The sequence below is a fragment of the Molothrus aeneus genome, chromosome 22 (genome assembly GCF_037042795.1).
Source record: "Molothrus aeneus isolate 106 chromosome 22, BPBGC_Maene_1.0, whole genome shotgun sequence".
In the NCBI taxonomy this organism is placed as follows: Eukaryota; Metazoa; Chordata; class Aves; order Passeriformes; family Icteridae; genus Molothrus; species Molothrus aeneus.
The window spans coordinates 4,489,117-4,511,649 of NC_089667.1; the positions used below are offsets into that span (position 1 = coordinate 4,489,117).

The 22,533-nt window shown below is 49.1% G+C and overlaps 2 protein-coding genes and 3 non-coding genes across 5 annotated transcripts in view; all 5 read left to right on the forward strand.

The window, feature by feature from the left end:
* CLMP (CXADR like membrane protein) overlaps nucleotides 1-5,866 on the forward strand; it is a 57,686-nt gene extending 51,820 nt beyond the window's left edge. Inside the window, exons 6-7 of the mRNA XM_066564553.1 lie at nucleotides 755-896; nucleotides 4,680-5,866. Coding sequence (XP_066420650.1) covers nucleotides 755-896; nucleotides 4,680-4,971 — 434 coding nt within the window. The 3' untranslated portion in view covers nucleotides 4,972-5,866. The remainder of the gene's footprint in view (nucleotides 1-754; nucleotides 897-4,679) is intronic.
* Nucleotides 5,867-15,105: 9,239 nt separating this feature from the next.
* HSPA8 (heat shock protein family A (Hsp70) member 8) lies at nucleotides 15,106-21,037 on the forward strand. Its single transcript, XM_066564322.1, has 9 exons — nucleotides 15,106-15,226; nucleotides 16,266-16,475; nucleotides 16,933-17,138; nucleotides 17,224-17,376; nucleotides 18,009-18,564; nucleotides 18,963-19,165; nucleotides 19,452-19,650; nucleotides 19,914-20,146; nucleotides 20,529-21,037. The coding sequence occupies exons 2-9, from the start codon at nucleotides 16,271-16,273 to the stop codon at nucleotides 20,712-20,714; spliced, it is 1,941 nt and encodes a 646-aa protein (XP_066420419.1). The 5' UTR covers nucleotides 15,106-15,226; nucleotides 16,266-16,270; the 3' UTR covers nucleotides 20,715-21,037.
* Nucleotides 18,637-18,733, forward strand: LOC136565792 (small nucleolar RNA SNORD14). Its single transcript, XR_010784927.1, has one exon. It is a non-coding gene; the product is annotated as a small nucleolar RNA SNORD14 (small nucleolar RNA).
* On the forward strand, nucleotides 19,280-19,376 carry LOC136565794 (small nucleolar RNA SNORD14). Its single transcript, XR_010784929.1, has one exon. It is a non-coding gene; the product is annotated as a small nucleolar RNA SNORD14 (small nucleolar RNA).
* On the forward strand, nucleotides 20,203-20,299 carry LOC136565793 (small nucleolar RNA SNORD14). The gene has a single exon (XR_010784928.1). It is a non-coding gene; the product is annotated as a small nucleolar RNA SNORD14 (small nucleolar RNA).
* Nucleotides 21,038-22,533: the final 1,496 nt, after the last annotated feature.

Here is a 22,533-nt window from a genome sequence, read left to right on the forward strand (position 1 = left end):
AAAATCCTCATGGGGAAACGTTAAGAGATTAAACATTCCTCTGCCATCACCTCTGCCCGGGTGCTGCCTGGCGCTGTGTTCCACACAGGGGCTGCCCTGGCTTTGTGTTTGCTGTGTTTTTACACTCTTAGAAGGGGATTTTTCCTCCTTATTTCAACTCCAATTTCAGAATAGGGCTGTAATCATTCAAGGGAGTTGAAGGGGGAAACAAAATCCTCATGGGGAAACATTAAGAGATTAAAAATTCCTCTGCCTTGGGTGCTGTGTTCCACACAGGGGCTGCCCTGCCTTTGTCTTTGCTGTGATTTTTCCTCCTTATTTCAACTCCAATTTCAGAATAGGGCTGTAATCATTCAAGGAGAGTTGAAGGGGGGATAAAATGGGGAAACATGAAGAGATTAAAAATTCCTCTGCCTTGGGTGCTGTGTTCCACACAGGGGCTGCCCTGCCTTTGTCTTTGCTATATTTTTACACTCTTAGAAGGGGATTTTCCCACCTTATTTCAACTCTGCCCCACAGCTGAAGGCCCAGCTCCTGTGGTTTCACCTTTGCAGAGGCGACTGCTTCACTCCCTGCCAGCTCAGCTTAGCTGGAGATAAACTGGTTCAACTTCTGTGTGGACACACACCTCAAAAATGAACTCCAGCGTGCTGCCCCGAGTTATTCCCTATGCTGGGACTTGCAGCACGGACTAAAAACTCACCACGCCAACAAGGGCTCACCAATAAATCTGGGTGTTTTTTTTGGACAACAGATGCACAAAACATCAGCATGATCGCCGGGGCGGTGTGCGGAGTGGTGGTGGGGCTCTGCCTCCTGTTCCTCGTGGTGAGGCTGACCATAAGGAGGAAAGAAAAGAAGAGATACGAGGAGGAGGAGGCGCCCAATGAGATCAGGTAACGCCTTTCGGTCAATGCCACCTCCCACACTCCCTGCCCGCACTTTCCCACCGCGGTTTTTACTACCTGCAGGCAGCTTTGAGCGTCCTCGCAGGTTGTTCTAAAAAGCTTTTTTTTTTTAAAGTCTCTGTGAAACATCGCGGGCAAATTTCGTGACTGTGAGAATCTTTGTGAAGACTTCCCGGAAAATCGGATTAAAGTCACCCCTCCTCTCCCCCGGCAAATTAGCACAAACCTCACCCAACCGTGCTCTCTCACATTTGTAATTTCGGTATTTTGAAGCATTTGCATATTCCTTTATGGTGTTAAATTGAAGCTGCTTGTCCTCGTGGTTCTGAGAGGGTTTGGGGCTGGTTTCCTTTCCTTCTTTCTTTTCTTTGTCTTTCCTTTCTTTCCCACTCTTCTTCCCTCACTTCTCCTCTTCTTTCCCCCCTCTTCCCACCTTCTTCCTTCCTTCTTTCCCCCTATTTTCTCCCTTCTTTCCCCCCTCTTCCCACCTTCTTTCCCCTTTCTTTCCTCCCTATTTTCTCCCTTCTTTCCCCCCTCTTTCCACCTTCTTTTCCTCTTCTTTCTTCCTCCCTTCTTTCCTTCCTCTTTCCCCCTCTTTCTACCTTCTTTTCACCTTCTTTCTTTCCTCTTCCCCCTTCTTTCTTCCTTCTTTTCCCTTCTTCCCACCCTCTTTCCCCCATTTCTCTCTTATTTTCCCTCTTTTCCCTTCTTTTCTCCTCTCTTCTCCTCTTCCCTTCTTTCCTCTTTCATTTTTTCTTCCTTCTTTCCACCTCTTCTTCCCTTCTTTCCCCACCTTTTTTTCCCCCATTTCCCCCTTTTCCTTCCTTCTTCCTCCCTCCTTTTCCCCTTCTTCCTCCCTTCTTTTCCCCCTTCTTCCTCCCTTCTTTCCCCCTTCTTTCCCCACCTTTTTCCCCCATTTCCCTCCCTTCTTTCCCCCTCCTTTTCCCCCTTCTTCCTCCCTTCTTTCCCCCTTCTTTCCCCACCTTTTTTCCCCCCATTTCCCTCCCTTCTTTTCCCCCTTCTTCCTCCCTTCTTTCCCCTTTTTCCCTTTCATTTCCAGCTCCTATCTGGCACACAGTTCAGCCACATTCTCTGAGCCCTCCTTGAGCCTTTGGAACAACTGTTCTCCCGGATTTAGCTCTGGATGAGCGCAGAGGGGGAGCAGGAGCGCTGGGAGCGCTGACTCCCGTTCCTGGAGCTCATCCGTTCCCCGCCCCTGAGCTCCGCTAAGCCGAGCCTGGGCTCCAGCCAAGCCAGCCTGAGCTCCTCAGGAAGGAAAGCGCTGGAAAATCTATTTCCAGGAATGACTCTGAGCTGCTGCTGCTGCTGCCTCCAAGAAGCAAAGCCCTGATCCATCTTTAGGTCCCCCTGTGCGGCCACCTGGCCCCGTGTGACATCTCTGCCCCACCAGGCGCTTCTGTAATCCCTTCAGCTGCTGATCCCTCTCAGCTCGTTCATCTTCTCTCCCCTTCTTTTTCCTCTTCTTTCTCCCTTCCTTCCCCTGCTTTTCTCCCTTCTTTCCCCCTTCTTACTCTTCCCTTCTTGTTCATTTTCTTCCCCCTTCTTTTTCCTGTTTCTTCCCCTTTCTTTCTCCTCTTCCTTCCCCCTTCTTTCCCCTGCTTTTCTCCTTTCTTTCCCCCTCCTTACCCTCCCCTTCTTTTTCATCTTCTCTCCCCTTCTTTTTCCTATTCTTTCTCCTTTCTTTCCCCCACTTTTCTCCCTTCTTTCCCCCTTCTTACCCTCCCCTTCGTTTCCCTCTTTTCCCCCTTCTTTTTCCTCTTCTTTCTCCTTTCTTTCTCTCATTTTTCTCACTATTTCCCCCCTTCTTACCCTCCCCTTCTTTTTCATCTTCTCTCCCTTTCTTTTTCCTATTCTTTCTCCTTTCTTTCCTCTGCTTTTCTCCCTTCTTTCCCCCTTCTTTTTCCTCTTCTTTCTCCTTTCTTTCCCCACTTTTCTCCCTATTTTCCCCCTTCTTACCCTCTCCTTCTTTTTCATCTTCTCTCCCCTTCTTTTTCCTATTCTTTCTCCTCTTTCCTCTGCTTTTCTCCCTTCTTTCCCCCTTCTTTTTCCTCTTCTTTCCCCCTTCTTTCCCTCCCCTTCTCTTCCCTCTTTTCCCCCTTTTTTTTTCCTCTTCTTTCTCCCTTCTTTCCCCCACTTTTCTCCTTTCTTTCTCTCATTTTTCTCACTATTTCCCCCCTTCTTTTTCACCTTCTCCCCCCTTCTTCTCCCTCTTCTTCCCCCCTCTCCCCCCCCTTCCTCCCCAAGGCAATCTCTGCCGGTTCCTTCCCCTTTTCCTGTCTCCTTTCCATCTGGAGCCTCTCTGCTATCACCTTTCACGCCTGCCCGTTCCATCCTCCCCCTCCTTGTCCCTCTCTCTCTGCCAGGCCCCGCTTGTGGCGCTTCTCTCCGTGCCCACGGGGCTGCTTTGGAGTGGATGAACCGGTTTCAGGCCTTCCTGCCCAGCCCGTTTGCCGTTCAGAGCCCACACAGAGCCGGGTGTGAGCAGCGTGTGTTTATTCCAGACTGATTCACCAGCACTCTGCGGGGCGGTGGGAGTTCAGTCCATCGAGTTACACAGCAGAGTCTGGACAGTTTGCAGGGCATTCAACTAATCCCCCCTTTCTTTCCCCGAGCAAATTAGCACCAACTGTTTGCTCTCGCGTTTGTGAGGTCGGTATTTTGAAGAATTTGCATATTCTTTTATGGTGGTAAAACTGCTTGTCCGTTGTGGTTCTGAGACGGTTTGGGAGTGGTTTTCTTTCCTTCTTTCTTCTTTTTTTTCTTTCCTTTATTTCCCACTGTTCTTCCCTTCTTTCCCCCCTTCTTACCCTCCCCTTCTTTTTCCTCTTATTTCTCCTATCTTTTTCCTCTGCTTTTCCCCCTTCTTTTTCCTTTTATTCCCTCCTTCTTTTTTCCTTTTATTTCTCCTTCTTTTTCCTCTTCTTTCTCCCACTTCCCCCACTTTTCTCCCATTTCCCCCCTTCTTACCCTCCCCTTCTTTTTCATCTTCTTCCCCCTTTTTTTTCCCTCTGCTTTCCCCCTCCTTTTTCTTCTTCTTTCTCCCTTCTTTTTCTTCTTCTTTCTCCCTTCTTTCCCCCACTTTTCTCCCTTCTTTCCCTACTTATCCTCCCCTTCTTTTTCCTCTTATTTCCCCCTTCTTTTTCCTGTTATTTCTCCTCTGCTTTCCCCCTCCTTTTCCCTCTTATTTCTCCCTTCTTTCCCCCTTCTTACCCTCCCCTTCTTTTTCCTCTTCTTTCTCCCTTCTTTCTCCTCTGCTTTCCCCCTTCTTCTTCTCTTCTTTCTCCTTTGCATTTCCCCTTCTTTTTCCACTCCTATCTCCTTTCTTTCCTCCACTTTTCTCCCTTCTTTCCCTCTTACCCTCCCCTTCTTTCTCCCTTCTTTCCTCCACTATTCTTCCTTCTTTCCCCCTTCTTACTCTCCCCTTCTTTTTCCTCTTCTTCCCCCTTCCTTTTCCCTCTTCTTTCCCCCTTCTTTTTCCTCTTCTTTCTCCTCTGCCTTCCCTCTTCTTTTTCCTCTTCTTTCTCCTCTTCTTTCCCCCTTCTTTCTCCTCTTCTTTCTCCCTTCTTTTTCCTCTTCTTTCTCCTCTGCTTTCCCCCTTCTTTTTCCTCTTCTCCCCCCTTCCTTTTCCTCTTCTTCCTCCCATCCTTTCCCCCTCTTTCCCGCACTCGGGGCCGTTCCCACAGCAATCCCCGGGTCACCGGAGCATTTCCCGCACCGTTTGACGCCCGTGTGTGCTGTGCTCCCTCGCAGGGAAGACGCCGAGGCACCCAAGGCTCATCTCGTCAAACCCAGCTCCTCCTCCTCGGGCTCCCGCAGCTCCCGCTCGGGTTCCTCCTCCACCCGGTCCACAGCCAACAGTGCCTCCCGCAGCCAGCGGACTTTGTCCACCGAAGCCACTCCTCACCTCACCCCGCCCCAGTACAGCCAGCGGCAGCTGGACAGGAAAGAAGAACCCAAAAAAGCCGATTACAACCACCTGGTGAAGGTGGCAGTGCCGGCCGCGATGGTGCCCGCGCAGAGCCGCGCGTTCCAAACCGTGTGAGCATCCCCGGAGCGTCCGTGCCCCGCAGCGCCGCTCGCACAGCACCGGGGAAATGCGAACATTGCCACGGCACCGGGGAAATGCGAACATTGCCACGGCACCGGGGAAATGCGAACATCGCCACGGCACCGGGGAAATGCGAACATTGCCAGGGCACCGGGGAAATGCGAACATCGCCACGGCACCGGGGAAATGCGAACATTGCCAGGGCACCGGGGAAATGCGAACATTGCCACGGCACCGGGGAAATGCGAACATTGCCAGGGCACCGGGGAAATCCCTCAATCGTCACAGCACCGGCCACTCAGCAGCGCTAGGATAGCGAGGGCTGCTCCTGGCAGCTTCATCGTGATCACTCGGGACTGTTCACACCGCCAGAACCCTCCCACTCCTTTCTGAGCGTCACTGAGGTTCAGACCCTTCTGATTCTGACACAGAAAGATTTGAGAAAGATCTTAAGGAAAAAATTATTGGAGAAAAAAGGGAGCTTCTTTTTAATTTTTTTTGTTAGTTTTTTCCCCTTTAAAAATGAGCATTAAAAACCTACAGCAGCAAAGCTGTGCTGTCGAGTAAAACTGTGTGAGTGAAAAGAAGCCAATCCTCTGATTCTGATAGAGAAAGATTTGAGAAAGATCTTAAGAAAGAATTATTGGAGGGAAAAGGGATCTTCTTTTTAAATTTTGCTGTTGTTTTTTTCCCTTTGAAAATAGAACATTGAGCATTAAAACCCTACGGCAGCAAAGCTGTGCTGTCAAGTGAAACTGTGAGTGAAAAGAAGCCAACCCTCTGATTTTGATACAGAAAGATTTGAGAAAGATCTTAAGGAAAAAAATATTGGAGGGAAAAGGGAGCTTCTTTTTAAATTATATTTTTTGTTGGTTTTTTTCCCATTGAAAATGAGCATTAAAAACCTACGGCAGCAAAGCTGCACTGTCAAATGAAACTGTGTGAGTGAAAAGAAGCCAACCCTCTGATTCTGATAAAGATTTAAGAAAGATCTTCTTAAAAAAATTATTGGAGGGAAAAGGGATTTTCTTTTAAAATTTTGTTGTTGTTGTTGTTTTTTTCCCTTTGAAAATAGAACATTGAGCATTAAAACCCTACAGCAGCAAAGCTGTGCTGCCGAGTGAAACTGTGAGTGAAAAGAAGCCAACCCTCTGATTCTGATAGAGAAAGATTTAAGAAAGATTTTAAGAAAGAATATTGGAGGGAAAAGGGAGCTTCTTTTTAAATTATCTCTTTTTTTTGTTAGGTTTTTTCCCTTTAAAAATGAGCATTAAAACCCTACGGCAGCAAAGCTGTGCTGTCGAGTGAAACAGTGTGAGTGAAAAGAAGCCAACCCTCAGGATTTTTTAAAAGGGATCAGCAAAGACTTAAAGATGCATAATATTCCAGAGAGGTTTTGTGGGCAGGGAGAAGTCTCTTGGACTGGGTTTGGGGACGTTTCTCGAAGATGTGCTGTCTTAGGTGAAGATTTTGAGGCTGAGGGTGTCCAGCCAGGTGCTCCACATTTTCTGCATTCAGTGAAATACTGGAGGCTTTAACTGAAGTGGAAATTAAAGGATCACCCCCAAAGGACAAGAGATGAAGCATTAAGGTGTCTGAACTAAACTCTACAAAAGACAAAGGACCTTTTCTGTCAAGAAAACAGAGGTGCTTTAATTGCCAGAATAAACTTCGGGCCAGGAGCCTGACTCTGCTTCCACGGGCAGCACTGCGGGGCCACGAGAGCCCCTCTGAGCCTTAGAGAGAGGAGAACTGGGCACTGAACCCAGCAGGGAGGCAGTGCCCACCTGGGGGGGTCACCAAGGGACCAGAAAGCCTGGATGGAGCCTTGGGAAGAGCTCTCAGCCGCTGCCAGCTGCAGGAGTGGCCAGGTGTGTGCTGGAGAAGCCTTAGGGAAAGTTCTCAGCCAGACCGAGGGAGCAGCACCCCCCAGCTGAGCCCAGGGCAGGCCCGAAGGGTTCCCTGGCCGAGGAAACACACCTGGGACAGGTAAACAAGCACAAAATGCTGCTCCCAGCAGGACACCCTTGTGTGAGCTCTCCCACTTCTACACCAAATGCTGGGCCAGGGCTGAGGCTCAAACCTTTAGCAAGACTCTTAAAAAATGGCAAGAATTGTAAAAACTACTTTTTGTGAGCAACCAGGTTAAGCATTTCCACAGAATATGAAGTTAGGGAAGGATGGGAGGTAGGGGCAGATGCAGAATTCTGTCACTGATTTCCCTCCGAAGGACTTGGCTCTGAGCACTGCTACACACAAGACACTGAGCTTGTAGGTTCTAGATTCCTGTATCCCTAGACTGGTGATTTTCTGTTTCAAAATTAGGGTGTTTGGGTGTTTTTTTCCCCTCTGGAGGGAGGGAAAGGGTTTCTCCAATTTGTGGAAAGAGCCTACAGAAGATGGCTGAGCACAGAAGAACCACAGATCTGTAATTCTTGCACTCCAGGACTGTCATTAATCTCCTTTTCTGACTGAGACCCAGAATTTCCAATTTCTATACTTCTAATTTCTATACTTCTAATTTCTATACTTCTTTGACAACCTGATCAAAGCCAAGCCCTGCTTGGGCTACTTCCACATGGGAAAGAGTTTCCAAACTTGCCCTGCACTATGTGAGAACTCCCCTTCCTAGGAGCAGTCCCTCAAAATTCCACTGCTTTCTCTACCCCAGATTTAACCCTTGGCAGGACAAATTCCTGGCGCTGTGCAGGGAAAACCATCCCAGTTTCAATAAGCCCTGGCATGAGGTTTTTGACAAGTTGCTCCAGCTGGGGGTGGATGCTCTGTCCTGGATTCCATCCTGGCCCAGCTGGGTGGGAAGCAGCAGCTCTGGGATCCCTCTGCAGTTGGTTTTCTCCTGAGCCCTGAAGGTTCAGGTGCTTCAAAGCACTCCTGGGCCACTCCAGAGCTGGGAAAATTCCAAAAGGAGGCACAGGATGGTGAGAGGAGCCTGGGGGTTGTTCTGTGGGTGCTCACAGTGCTGAACATTCCCTGTGCTGCGCCTCAGCGATGGCTTCTCCTTCAGCCAGGTTTTATGAGAGAACTTATCACACCTGAGATAGCCCAGCCACCCCAAACGGCACCAAATCAGCAGGATGGCTTCTGTGGTAGGGCTGGAAACAGAAAAAGATTTAATAAAAGGCAAAATAACAAAGCTCTTACAGAGAAAAAACGAGCCAAGGGCAAGAGGCTCTTGCTCCTGCTAAAACCCCCCACAAAAGGGGGTTCTCTTCTTTTTCTAGTTCTCCTCTATTTCTAGTTCTCTTCTTTTTCTAGTTCTCCTCTATTTCTAGTTCTCTTCTCTTTCTAGTTCTCCTCTATTTCTAGTTCTCTTCTTTTTCTAGTTCTCTTCTCTTTCTAGTTCTCCTCTATTTCTAGTTCTCTTCTCTTTCTAGTTCTCTTCGCTTTTTAGTTCTCCTCTATTTCTAGTTCTCCTCTATTTCTAGTTCTCTTCTTTTTCTAGTTCTCTTCTTTTTCTAGTTCTCCTCTATTTCTAGTTCTCTTCTTTTTCTAGTTCTCTTCTCTTTCTAGTTCTCTTTCTCTTCTTTTTCTAGTGAATTACCCAGGCCAGACCTCTTGGCCTCTGTCCACTCAGCCAGCCCCAGCTCTGAGGCGAAGTCCAAAAGCTCCTATGAGGCGTCTTTGTACCAAAACGGGAGAGAAACTTCTGGGCCTTTTGCCTTTTTAAGCAGACAAGGAACAATTCGGCCACTCTGCCAACAAAGGGGACATTCCCCAGCTGAGGATCCTCACCCTGAGCACAGAGGCCCGGGAGGGCTCTCCCTGAGTGCCTTCCCCGAGTCCCCAGGAGCTGCTCAGCACAAACCCAGCCCGGCAGCCCCAAGAGCCTGGGAGCCAAAGGGGCAGCCTTGATCCCAGCCCGGGCTGGCAATGAGCGGAGAGGAGCCTCTGCAGCCGGCAGGGAGCAGAATCTGCCCTGGCAGGATTTCCTGGAGCCCTTGGGCAGCCCTGGCAGCCTCTGCTGCTGCGGAACCTCGTGCTGAGAGCTCTGGGGGCTTGGGGAGGGTCAGTGCCTGAATCCTGCTCTGGGGGATCCATCCTGGCTGCTCCAGGCCCTGTTGGTTCAGAATTCCCAGGCCCTGGGATGGATGAAATTCTTGAAATTGCTTTTTCAAATAATTTTATACTTTGCTGTTTGAATAGCTTCTAAACGAGGGCTAGCATCCCTCCTTAGGGTGCTGAGGCTGTTTCTGTTCTTTTTACAGCATAAAATAGTTTGTGTGAAAGGTTAACACAAAATGCCCTTGAAGCTACTATTGGCCCTCAATCTAAAGGGTGAAAGGTTAACACAAAATGCCCTTAAATCCACTATTGCCCCCCAGTCTAAAGGGTGAAAGGTTAACACAAATGCCCTTAAATCCACTATTGCCCCCCAGTCTAAAGGGTGAAAGGTTAACACAAAATGCCCTTAAATCCACTATTGCCCCTCAGTCTAAAGGGTGAAAAGTTAACACAAAATGCCCTTAAATCCACTATTGCCCCCCAGTCTAAAGGGTGAAAAGTTAACACAAAATGCTCTTAAATCCACTATTGCCCCCCACCTATTCAATGCCCCCAAAACAACCATTCCTTTACTATTTGCTTTCCTTTTTCACTGTCACTCTGGGCTTGTTGGGATGCAGGAGATGTCCAGGTGTCAGCCTCAGCCCACACATCAGTGACTCACAGGGAAGGGAACAGTTCCTCACCAAAGGGATCATTCCAAGGGATTCCATTTTCCAAGCCCCAGCCCACCAGGAGTTGCACTAGGGAAGCAAACAAGCCAAACCTTGTTTTGTAAAATAGTGTATTAAAGCATTTACTGTCATATACCAGCTATTAATGAATTGTGTGATTAAATGCCTACATTTAATGTTACGTAGCTTTTTGTTTCTCAGCAGCTAAACTAAGCTTCCATCTCTGCTACCTGCTACGATTGGTGTACTTGTACTGTGTCTGAACAACTCAGAGGAAAGCAAATATTTATTATTGATTCCTTTGAATCAATGATTTAATAATTTTTTTTGGTTTTGGTTGGTTGTTTTATAAATAAAGGTGCTGCAGCTGAAGTGCTGCAGCTCAACTCAACTCGTACCATTTTCTGGGGTGTGATGGGTTTCATGCTGTCAAGCTGAATCCAAAGGGGAAAAAAAAAAAAGGCTGGAGTTAAAAATATCATTTTTAAGCTAAGCTAAGCAGGCCTATGTGCACATTTGCATGGGAAGCGTGGGGAAGCTGGGCTTTTTTTCCTGGGTATTTTTCAGTCTAAATGAGGTGACATTTCACAAAAGATGTGAAAGCCTGGGTGATGCATGGAGGCAAATGTGGTTTTATTTGGGGATAAACCCCGGATATTTGGGTATATCTGGGTATATTCGGGATATTTGAGGTTCTGGGATATTTTGGCTGAGGATGCAGGTGCTGGAAGCCACCCTGGTAAATAAATAATTTATTTATTTATATATATTATATATATATATATATATATATTTATATATATTCGGGATATTTGGGATATTTGGGGTTCTGGGATATTTTGGCTGAGGATGCAGGTGCTGGAAGCCAACCTGGTAAATAAATAATATCCGGGATATTTGGGATATTTGGGGTTCTGGGATATTCTGGCTGAGGATGCAGGTGCTGGAAGCCAACCTGGTAAATAAATAATTTATTTATTTATATATATTATATATATATATATATTTTTATATATATTCGGGATATATATATATTTATATATATATTCGGGATATTCGAGGTTCTGGGATATTCTGGCTGAGGATGCAGGTGCTGGAAGCCAACCTGGTAAATAAATAATATTCGGGATATTTGAGGTTCTGGGATATTCTGGCTGAGGATGCAGGTGCTGGAAGCCAACCTGGTAAATAAATAATTTATTTATTTATATATATTATATATATATATATTTTTATATATATATATATATATATATATATATATTTATTTATTTATTTATATATATATTTGGGATATATATATTTATATATATATTCAGGATATTCGGGATATTTGAGGTTCTGGGATATTCTGGCTGAGGATGCAGGTGCTGGAAGCCACCCTGGTAAATAAATAATGCCAGCACAACAACCCCTGGTGGCTTCACCCTCGCCCTGCCGTGACCTTCCTGCCGAACCGGCTCCGAGGTGAGCAGGAAACCTTGAGCTGCGCTCGGCCCGTCCGGATCTCCGCAGACAAACCCGGGGGGCAGCTCACAGCAATGCAGGCAGGGCGGGTGGGATTTAGGGGAGCTGAAGGGGCCGTGCTTGGTTCTCTCTCAGCCTTCTCTTCCCCCAGGGTGTTCGCGGAGGGGTCCAGACAGACATCGACAATCCTCCTGGCTGAAATTATTGCAAAAATTAATGCAACGTAATTAGTATTTAAAACAAAAGCGGGTGACAACACAGCGGTCTCGCAGGTGTGGCCTGTCTGTCCCTAATTCAAGTGCAAATCTGCTCCTGCTCCCGGTGGAGCTGGTGACATTAAAAACCCCGGTGAGTTCAGAGAGGAGCTGTGCAGTTGCGGACTTCTGTAGAGGATCGGGAATTTGGGGTTATTTTTAACCCGGAGCAGTTTGTCCTGACACGCTGAGAGGGGGGAACCCCTTGGGAAAGGGAAGGGAGGGCCTTGGAAATGGGGGATTTGCAAACTTCAGCGGATGCAAGTGTTATAGAAATGTAAGTGCTGCTGTGGTGAGCAGCAGGAATGCCTTTGATCGTCTCCCTTCTCCTCCCAATCCTGCTTCAAACGCTGAAAGAAGCAGTGCTAGATCCTCCATACACTAAATTCACTCCCCAAAATAACGTCTCAATCCATAATTAATAAAAAAAAAAAAAAAACCAAACCAAAACCAACTCCACACTGAATCCTTAAAGGAAATACTTCAGCCTGCCAAGCTTTAATGGATGTGATATCAAGCAAACGAGCTCCTTTTGTCCAGTTTAACAGCCTCTAATTTCTGACGGGATGAGTCATTGCAAACCGGCCTCCTCCCTGCACTGACTCACCGCAGTTTCACCGCCTCCCCCCGGGTGCCCGCTCATCCCAGAGTCACTGGGGCATCCCCGGCTGCTATTCTGAGGTGCCACCGCAATTCCCCCCGCGCTTTTAAAAAAATCAACCCCAAAAAACCGCCCCAAAGGCCAACAGCAGGGGGGCTGCGCTGGGCTCGGCGGGAGTTACACTGAGGAGCATCTCTGGAGTAACCCTGGAGCAGAGCAGCACAGCGGCCTGGATCGGGGGAGTGTGCTTTGCACACCTCAGTGGGAGTTACACTGAGGAGCATCCCTGGAGTAACTTTGGAGCAGAGCAGCACAGCAGGCTGTATTATGGACAGGGTGCAGTGTGCTTTGCACACCTCAGTGGGAGTTACACTGAGGAGCATCTCTGGAGTAACCCTGGAGCAGAGCAGCACAGCAGGCTGTACTATGGACAGGGTGCAGTGTGCTTTGCACACTTTATCACTTTGCTTAGTGGGAATTACAGTGAGGAGCATCTGTGGAGTAACCCTGGAGCAGAACAGAACAGCACAGCAGGGCAAGGTGTACTCTGGACAGGGTGGAGTGTGCTTTGCACACCTCACCTGGCCAGGTGTAGCTGCCTTTACCTCAGGAGGCACAGCTGGTGCTCCATGACACAGAGCCCCTTCCTTCCCCTGCCCTGCCTTTACCCTTCTGCACCAAATCCCAGCTCCAAACCCTTCCCTTGGATGCCACCCCAAAATCCCAGCTCCAAACCCTTCCCTTGGATGCCACCCCAAAATCCCAGCTCCAAACCCTTCCCTTGGATGCCACCCCAAAATCCCAGCTCCAAACCCTTCCCTTGGATGCCACCCCAAAATCCCAGCTCCAAACCCTTCCCTTGGATGCCACCCCAAAATCCCAGCTCCAAACCCTTCCCTTGGATGCCACCCCAAAATCCCAGCTCAAATTTCAGTCCTGAGCAGGAGCAGGAGGCACAAACTGGCAGGACAGCAGCGTCCCTGTGGGGCCAGCGCTGCTCCTGGTGTGGGACTGGTTCTGTGGGCTGGCTCTGGGTCACCACTGAGCCAGGGCACTGCGTCACATCCCCTCGTTTTGTCACCCCAAAGTGCCCAGGAAAAGGGACGTTGCCACCCTTATCTCAGGATGTGGCTTGCACACAGGAATTATCACAGACACACACAGGGAGCAGGCTGAGGGATCTGCTCCTGCGCTGGGTTTTTAAGTGTTACCAAGAGCATTTTTGTCTAAAGTTAATCTGGGAGAACCTGAAATGCTCTTTTGTGCTGTTTTTACCCCTTTTCATGGAAGAGAGCTCTCTTTTCTTTTACCCCTTTTGAGGAAGAGATCTCCACCACTGGACAGCAAAGACAGAACTTTGGGAGGGGTTAAAGGGTTAAAAAGGGTAAAACCTCCATTGTGAGGGGACTGAGCACATGGCAGGGAAAATCTTTTGCTCCTGGCACCTTTTTTCTCTATTCAGAAAAGGTAACCTTTGTTCTCTATTCAGTCTTGTGTTGTATTTTTGATAAGGGTTAATAATCCTTCCTAACCTATGAAAAGTGAGCAGCTGTTTCTCGCTCTGCCTTGCCTGTTTTCCCCTGTGCCCTGTGCCAGAGCCTGGCCAGGACTCGGTGTTTGTGTTCCCTGCTCCCAGAGCCTCCCTGGCCTTTATTCCCTGTAAATATTGGATGTAGTCACAGCCCTGAGCGTGACCTCAGGTGATTCCCGACCTCTGCCCCACTCCCCTCATCCCCAGGGACACCAAAAACCCCCGGTTTTCCACCATTTCCCCTGCCAAATGTTAGGAAAATTAATCCACAAACACCAGAGGTTGATGTCCAAAAAGGAGACAGAGCAATCCTGGAACTTTATTCCAATCAAGGGAGAGGCCATGGGGCATTCCCCTGGGATCTCTCCAATTTTTGGAGGACTCAGCCTCCTTTTTATCCCAATTTCCCAGCCACATTTCCCTTCTCTCTTTCCCCATTTCTGAGGAACTTGAGAGGTTCAGATTCCCTGATCCCAAAGATTCTCCTCTAACACATAACCCTTTTAATTTTCAATTCTTACTGAATTTAGGGTTTTTCTTCCCCATTGTTTCTTTCACCTTTCAACGTCCAAATTAATTTAGCAGCAAACCTAAAGTTTATTTGTACAAGCAAATATCTTTTTGCATTCATCACTCAGTGGAATTCTTCCCATTGTTTCCTTTCTCTCCCAGTGCTGGTTCAATCTCTCAGCAGACCCACAGCTGGTTTGGAAACACAAATCCACTGTTCCTCTCACAAATAAATTAATTCATGCTGGGAGCTGCGTTACCCACACGCCAAGGGGTGACAGCCTGTCCCGGGCCTGGACTCAGGTTCCTGATGGATGGGAATATTTAGGACTAATTATAAAATGTGGAGATGCTGAAATGGCTTTCTCTCTGTGGAATAAGCAGCTCCAGTGGCTAAAACACCCCAAACACGGCTTCCTCCGGGAGAAAGCCCGCGGGGTGAAGCGGGGAACGCCTGTGCCGTGCAGGAGGGAACATGGAGGATGCAGATTATTGTACTCGGGGGATTTGCTGAGCACACGCTGCGGGAAACGCCCGGCGATGGCTGCGGCTACGAGATCGGGGAACGCCGCCGTTCCTGAGGGGAAGGAGGGACCCCAGCGGGCACAGGAGGATCCCGGGGGCTGCGCCCAGGCTCGCCCCTCATGGCGCCGCCATCTTGCGCTTCCCCTTCCCCGCCGCTCTCCTTCCCCACCGCCCTCTATGCAAATCACCCGCCATTCCCGCGCGCCGATTGGCCCCTCCCGCCCCATTGCGAAATACGCAAATAAAGACCTGGCGCGCCGCGCGGCGATTGGCTGAAAAGCCCGCCAGCTCCCCGCACCACGCCTTCCGCTTGTGTCGTCACCAGCAATGCGGGCTCTGATTGGTCAAAGTGCGAGGAAAGGCGCGCCTACCGCGGGGTTTGGGGGGGCGCGGGGAAAGCGCATGAAGGTTCGAGAACGCGGGGCCGGCCGGCGCGCAACGCCCCCTTCCGGCGCGCGTCACGCAAGACAGGGACCAATCACTGACGGGCAGAGGGGAGGGATCCACGCGCTGATTGGTCAGGGCTGCGCGAGGGAGGCGTGGCCTTCTGGAAGGTTCTGGGCGGGTATAAAAAGGCAGCGCGGCGGTCGCGGGGCATTGAGCGAGCCGGAGCCGAGCTGAGAGGCTGCCCAGTGTGTGAACGAGAGACCCGGCCGGACTGCGGGTAACGGGGCTGGGGGGACACCACGCGGCACGGGAGGGGCGAGCGGGGACGCGGCTGCCTTCGGATGGCGTAGGGCGGGTGCCGGAGGCAACTTTGGGGTGCCCTGGAAAAGGCGGAGGGCCCTCCCGGGCGATTTTATGTCCTCAGGAACCGTTGTGCTGCGGGGATAGCGAGGGAATAGCGACTACTGACCTATCTTAGGCCGCTGGGGTGTTTTTTTTTTTAATCCTGGTGTTTCCGCATTTATCTCTTAAATGCGGTTTTCCGCGGGAGGGGGAGGAGCGGGGACTCCGCTTTATTCCCCCCCCCCCATCCTTTTAGGTTCTGCTGAGACGGGGGAGGGGAGAAGAGGGAGGGCTCCAGGAGCCGCAGCGCCCATCTTACCTCGCTGGGGGGCGGCCTGGGGCGGTGCCGGGGCATAGCGGGTGCTGCAGTGCCCGGGGGTGGAGAACGGCCACGTGTGGGATCCGGAGGGGACGGCTCCAAGGGGGGGGTCGGTGTCTCACGGGGCTGCGGCTGTGCTGGCACACGCGGCCCGCCCGGCGGGGACTCCATTTCCCGGCAGCCCTTGGACACGCCCCGCCGCCAGCGTCACGGTGCGCGGGCGGCGCGGGGCACGCTGGGAGTTGGAGTCTCTCGTCACGAGGTGCGGGGGACGCCAAGCGGCGGAGGCGGGGAATGCACCCGGTGTGCGCGGCTGGGCCCACGTGGGATAACGGGGCTGCAATTCCGGTATCATCCGGAGCTCAAAACGGGTCAGACCGGAAAGGATCCGGTTACCGCCCCTTGCAGTGGGACACAGTCCACTAGAACAGGCTGCTCCCAGCCCCACCAGCCTGCCCTTAAGCATTTAAAAAAAAAAGCCACAATTTTTCTATGCAAGCTATATTAGCTTCACTTTTAACTAAAATACTCCTATTTTTGGTTTTATTTTAGCCCCATCTAGCCTGCCCTTGAACATTATCAAAAAGACAATTTCTTTGGTCAAGCTTCATCTTCACTTTTAACTAAATTATTCTTATTTTGCCTGCTTTTTCAGACAAGATGTCGAAGGGACCAGCTGTCGGGATTGATCTTGGCACCACCTATTCCTGTGTTGGCGTGTTCCAGCATGGGAAGGTGGAGATCATTGCCAATGACCAGGGCAACCGCACCACACCGAGCTACGTGGCCTTCACAGACACAGAGAGGCTCATCGGTGATGCTGCCAAGAACCAGGTGGCCATGAACCCAACCAACACAGTCTTTGGTGAGGCTGCAGGATTGGCACTTTATTTAGTAGTTAAAGAGATTTTATCCTGAAAAAAAAAAATAGAAAAAAATCCATTTTTTAGTGAATTACTAAGAGTAAGGTTATGTACTTGAATTACTTGTAGCCAGAATGAAGTTGTGATATTAAAAGCTAAAATTTGTTGGAGGCGAAGAAAGTATTTGCCCTGTAGTTGTTTTTTCAGGGTAGTTAGTCTTGAGTAATCTTAACCAGTTGTTTCAATCTGGTTTTTGGCTGAACATTTACGGTATTTTAGAGGTAATAGCATTGAATTTATGCATGTAAAAGAAATAAAATTCTGTGTTTGTATCTGAGTCTTAACAGGGAAGTAATAATGCTAAGGATGGTGATGTAGGATGTTTCACATATTTAGTAAGAATATTAGGGTTTTAATTAGCAATGGCCATTATTAATGCATTTAACCGTTGTTTTCCAGATGCAAAGCGGTTGATTGGGCGCAGGTTCGATGACTCCGTGGTGCAGTCGGACATGAAGCACTGGCCCTTCACTGTGGTGAATGATGCTGGCAGGCCCAAGGTGCAGGTCGAGTACAAAGGCGAGACCAAGAGTTTCTACCCAGAAGAAATCTCCTCCATGGTTTTAACCAAAATGAAGGAAATTGCAGAGGCCTATCTCGGAAAGGTGAGGCTGGGGCTGAAGTGGGGTGTGCTAGGCAGTTGTGTGTGAGGATTGCCAGCCCTGACTGAGCTGTTTGCTGTGTTTGCAGACTGTTACCAATGCTGTAGTGACTGTCCCAGCCTATTTCAACGACTCCCAGCGCCAGGCCACCAAAGATGCTGGAACCATTGCAGGGCTCAACGTCCTGAGAATCATCAACGAGCCCACAGCAGCTGCCATTGCCTATGGGCTGGACAAGAAGGTATGGAGGGGTCCTGTCACTGATGCGTTTTATGAAAAATCCTTTTGCTAATATCTTATCTGAGAAGCTGAGAGGCCTCAGAAGCAAAGTGTAAATAATAACTGTATGTTGCTGTGGAATGCAACAGGTGCATTTTTGATTGGTCTCATGTGGTTGTTTTTAATCAATGGCCAATCACAGCCCAGCTCTCTTGAAGCAGAACAGCACAGCAGCCTGTACTCTGGACAGGGTGGAGTGTGCTGTGCACCCATGAGTGGGAATTACACTGGGGAGACTTTTTGGTCAGCCACAAGATTTTAGTGTCATTCTTTTCTATTCCTTGTTAGCTTTCTGATGAAATATTTTCTTTATTATTTCAGTATAGTTTTAACATACAATTTTATTTTCGTATATAATAAAGTATCATACATATATAATAAAATAATACATCATAAAATATCATATAGCATAAAGTAATAAATCAGCCTTCTGAAACACAGAGTCGATTTTCTTCCCTCACGCTGGGACCTCTGAACGCTGCCCCAGGGTCACTGTGCCTGGCCAGTGAGGAAGGTGTTGCAGTATAGGAATTTCAGTGTAGGTGTTTAAGAAGGAATTAAGCACTGAAAGTGTTTTTTTAATGTTTTCTGCAGGTTGGTGCTGAGAGAAACGTCCTCATCTTTGACCTGGGCGGCGGCACCTTCGACGTGTCCATCCTGACCATCGAAGACGGCATCTTCGAGGTGAAATCCACGGCGGGGGACACCCACCTGGGCGGGGAGGACTTCGACAACCGCATGGTGAACCACTTCATCGCCGAGTTCAAGCGCAAGCACAAGAAGGACATCAGCGAGAACAAGCGCGCCGTGCGCCGCCTGCGCACCGCCTGCGAGCGCGCCAAGCGCACCCTGTCCTCCTCCACCCAGGCCAGCATCGAGATCGACTCCCTCTACGAGGGCATCGACTTCTACACCTCCATCACCAGGGCTCGCTTCGAGGAGCTCAACGCCGACCTGTTCCGGGGCACGCTGGACCCCGTGGAGAAGGCGCTGAGGGACGCCAAGCTGGACAAGTCTCAGATCCACGACATCGTGCTGGTCGGGGGCTCCACGCGCATCCCCAAGATCCAGAAGCTGCTGCAGGACTTCTTCAACGGCAAAGAGCTCAACAAGAGCATCAACCCTGATGAGGCTGTGGCCTATGGGGCAGGTAATTAATCCCTTCACTTAGTGATGTAGGCCTGGGTTTCCCGCCTCAATCCTGTAGGAGTTCCCCTTGGACTTGCAATGATGAATCAGATTCCAAAGCCATTCGTAGTTTCCACCAGAAGTCGAAAGGCTTGTGATGGTGCAAGTACCTTCCTTGGATGTCTGAGCGAGCCCTGTGCATCAGCACAGCTCACAGGGGATGTTCTGCAGGGGTTTTTGTGCAGCCCTGTGCATCAGCACAGCTCACAGGGGATGTTTTAGAGGGGTTTCAGTGCAGCCCTGTGCATCAGTACAGCTCACAGGGGGATGTTTTAGAGGGGTTTAGTGCAGCCCTGTGCATCAGCACAGCTCACAGGGGATGTTCTGCAGGTTTTTAATGCTGTGTCTCTCTCCCCTCAGCTGTGCAGGCTGCCATCCTGTCTGGAGACAAGTCTGAGAATGTGCAGGACCTGCTGCTGCTGGATGTGACTCCCCTGTCCCTGGGTATTGAGACAGCTGGAGGGGTCATGACCGTGCTGATCAAGCGCAACACCACCATCCCCACCAAGCAGACCCAGACCTTCACAACTTACTCTGACAACCAGCCAGGGGTGCTGATCCAGGTGAGCAGAGAGCCCTAGGGTAGCAACAACACACAGTCAGTGCTTTCACTGGCTAACATTTCAAGTAATTATTTGGCCAGAGGTGTTAAACTCCTGTAACTTGTAAATTCCTGGTTGCTGTGATGAAAGTGACTCCAAAGCCATTCGTAGTTTCCACCAGAAGTCGAAAGACTGGTGTTGGTCCAAGTACCTTCCTTGGATGTCTGAGCGACCACGTCCCTTCAGGACAGTAATTAATTAACCCATTACGACTTTAATGACATAATGTGATGGTCCTTCTCCTTAGGTGTATGAAGGAGAACGTGCTATGACTAAGGACAACAACCTGCTGGGCAAGTTTGAGCTGACTGGCATTCCGCCTGCTCCCAGAGGGGTCCCTCAGATCGAGGTCACCTTTGACATCGATGCCAATGGCATCCTGAACGTGTCTGCTGTGGACAAGAGCACTGGCAAGGAGAACAAGATCACCATCACAAATGACAAGGGTGAGGATCTGCTGTCCTGAGGGTGGTGGCAGAGCACGTGAAAATGGATTTGTCAAGCTCTGCCTGCTGTTTGTCAGAATGTGATGTAATCAGATTTCTGTTCGTGTGAGCCTTTTTTTAAGTTGTGTGGTACATGATGATTTTTTAAGAAGGCATGTTGTGGGTCTCTTCTGTGCCCCCAGATTTAAATTGTGTAATGTTTGAGAATTGGAGATCATTCACTAACAAAGGAGGTCCTGACTCATGATTTGTGTTCTCTGCAGGCCGGCTGAGCAAGGAGGACATTGAGAGGATGGTGCAGGAGGCAGAGAAGTACAAGGCAGAGGATGAGAAGCAGAGGGATAAGGTGTCCTCCAAGAACTCCCTGGAGTCCTACGCCTTCAACATGAAAGCCACTGTGGAGGATGAGAAGCTCCAGGGCAAGATCTCTGACGATGACAAGCAGAAAATCCTGGACAAATGCAATGAGATCATCAACTGGCTGGACAAGAACCAGGTTTGTCAGGGTGCATGTTGGGTTCCACAGGGCAGTGAGAGCTGCAGGGGCACTGGTTGCTGTGATGAAAGAGATTCCAAAGCCATTCGTAGTTTCCACCAGAAGTCGAAAGACTGGTGTTGGTCCAAGTACCTTCCTTGGATGTCTGAGCGACCACAGCTGGGCAGCACAGAGAGTTCCAGTCCCTCCCAGGATCATGTTCAGGAGCAATGTGTGATGCCAAACCAAGCAGGAATAGTTGTGCCTCTGATGCAAGTCTGGCTTGGTGCTGGGGCCAAACCCTGGTGGGGATTGTTGAAACGTGTAACCCAGGCTGTGCTGCTTCCTCCTGGGCTGTGCCCACCGAGCAGAAGCGGCTGAGCTCTCGTTTCTCTCCTTGCAGACGGCCGAGAAGGAGGAGTTTGAGCACCAGCAGAAGGAGCTGGAGAAGGTTTGCAACCCCATCATCACCAAGCTGTACCAGAGCGCAGGAGGGATGCCCGGGGGGATGCCTGGAGGATTCCCTGGCGGTGGAGCTCCTCCCTCCGGGGGAGCCTCCTCTGGCCCCACCATCGAGGAGGTGGACTAAGGACGCTGGGAGATGCATTCCACTGGCAGTTGGTGTTGGAGACCCCCAGTCTTGGGGGTTGGAGTGAAGGACCCAATCCTGTAGGCACATCTGGGTTTATTTTGCCAGATTAATAACTCCATAACTGAGCTGCTGTAAAAAAAAAAGAAAAGAGGAAAAAAAAATTAAAAACGGAACAAAACCATTTTTTTTCTTTTCTGGGCATTTTAAATACTTGAAAGTGTGCGCAGGTGGGAGATGAAAACCATTGCACTTTACAGTACTGTAAATGAGTGGGAATGCAATTCATGTCCTAAAGAATAAAAACTATTTAATGGGCATCACACTGTCTCTGCCTTCACTTGTTTGTACCAGCTGACCAGTGCAAATAAAAGGAAAAAAATCCCTAAATGCAAATAATTGTGATGCTGAGCTGAGCATGATCCACGTGGGTATTGCAGTGGGAAAAGGGGTTTGGAACCAGGTGCTGCTTTGAGCATTTGGGGGCTGGGTGGATTTTTAAAAGGGGTTACTGACCTGTGGCAGAAAATCTAGGAATTAACCAGGTTGGAAAAGACCTTTAAGATCAAGGCCAACCTAGGAACTGCATCCTGTAAGTACAAGAAGAACTGAATAATTAGTTTTTCTTGAAGGAATTACTGGAGTATCTCAATTTGTTGGATGAGGCAGGTGACTGGAGGTGGAGAATTCACTGGCCAGGGAGAGATCTTTAGGTGATATTTTCAGCAGTACCTGGCTAAAATAATAGCTATTGAAAAAAACTATTACTCATGGTTTTATTAATATATTTTATGCAAATAATATTTGATGAAATTATTTTACATAATATTTTATGGCAAAACTCCATTGGCTGTATGTATAAATGTGTTTATTTAGTACCAGTGGAGGAGCAATTAATTTGCAGCCAAAATCAGAACATTCCTAGAGCAGTAGCAGTTGGAAGGAACCTTGGGAGAGATGATCCCGTCAGGCTGAAAAATATTTTGTGTTAGAGACCCTCTCACACTGTGGCACAGTGCGGTGATTTCCATCCCTGAGCCATTCCTGAGTCCTGCCCCAAGATCCTGGCAGAAATCCTCCCCTCAAACCCTGATCCTCCAAGTTCCAAGTGTTTTCCTTCTTTTTTTGGGGCTGTGCCAGAGCTGGGTGGGCACGGTAGGTTGACGTGAAAATTTAATGGGGAAAATTTAATGGGGAAAATTAAAACTCTTAATCACGGAATTCCTTCCCTGCTTCAGGGTTCAGCCTTTCCTCGGCAAGCTGGGATCCAGAACATTCCATTGTCCCCTTCCTTCTCCTTCCTCAGCTCCATCAGCCCCCACCACGCTCTGGGACATCCCTGGGCTGATTTGGGGTCAGAACCACCCCTGGGTGCTCATCCCTGTTCTATCCCAAACACCTCTGGAGAAATCCACCTGTCCCATCCCAATCCAGGTGCCTTTGGCCCGGGACAGACTGGAATGGGTGTCCTTGGTGTCCCCGCACTGCACTGCCAGCTCTGAGACCCCCCCTAATAATAACCAGGGAATAATGAAAAATTAATTAATCGCATAAAACTGAGGTGGAAATTAGAAGGATTTAAATAAATTTTAATTTGGGGATACTGCTGGTACTGCTGGTGCTGGGCCACCAGATAGCAGCACCTGCCCATGGAATCACAGAGGTCCCTTTTTTTGGGGACATCACTTTTGTGGGTCCCTTTTTTTGGTTGTCCATCAGGGTTTGGATTGCATCACCCCAAATTATTTATGGTGTTTAATCGAATTAATTATAAATATAATCCAGAGCAGCACCTCCCATTAATTGTGTGCAAGGTTTT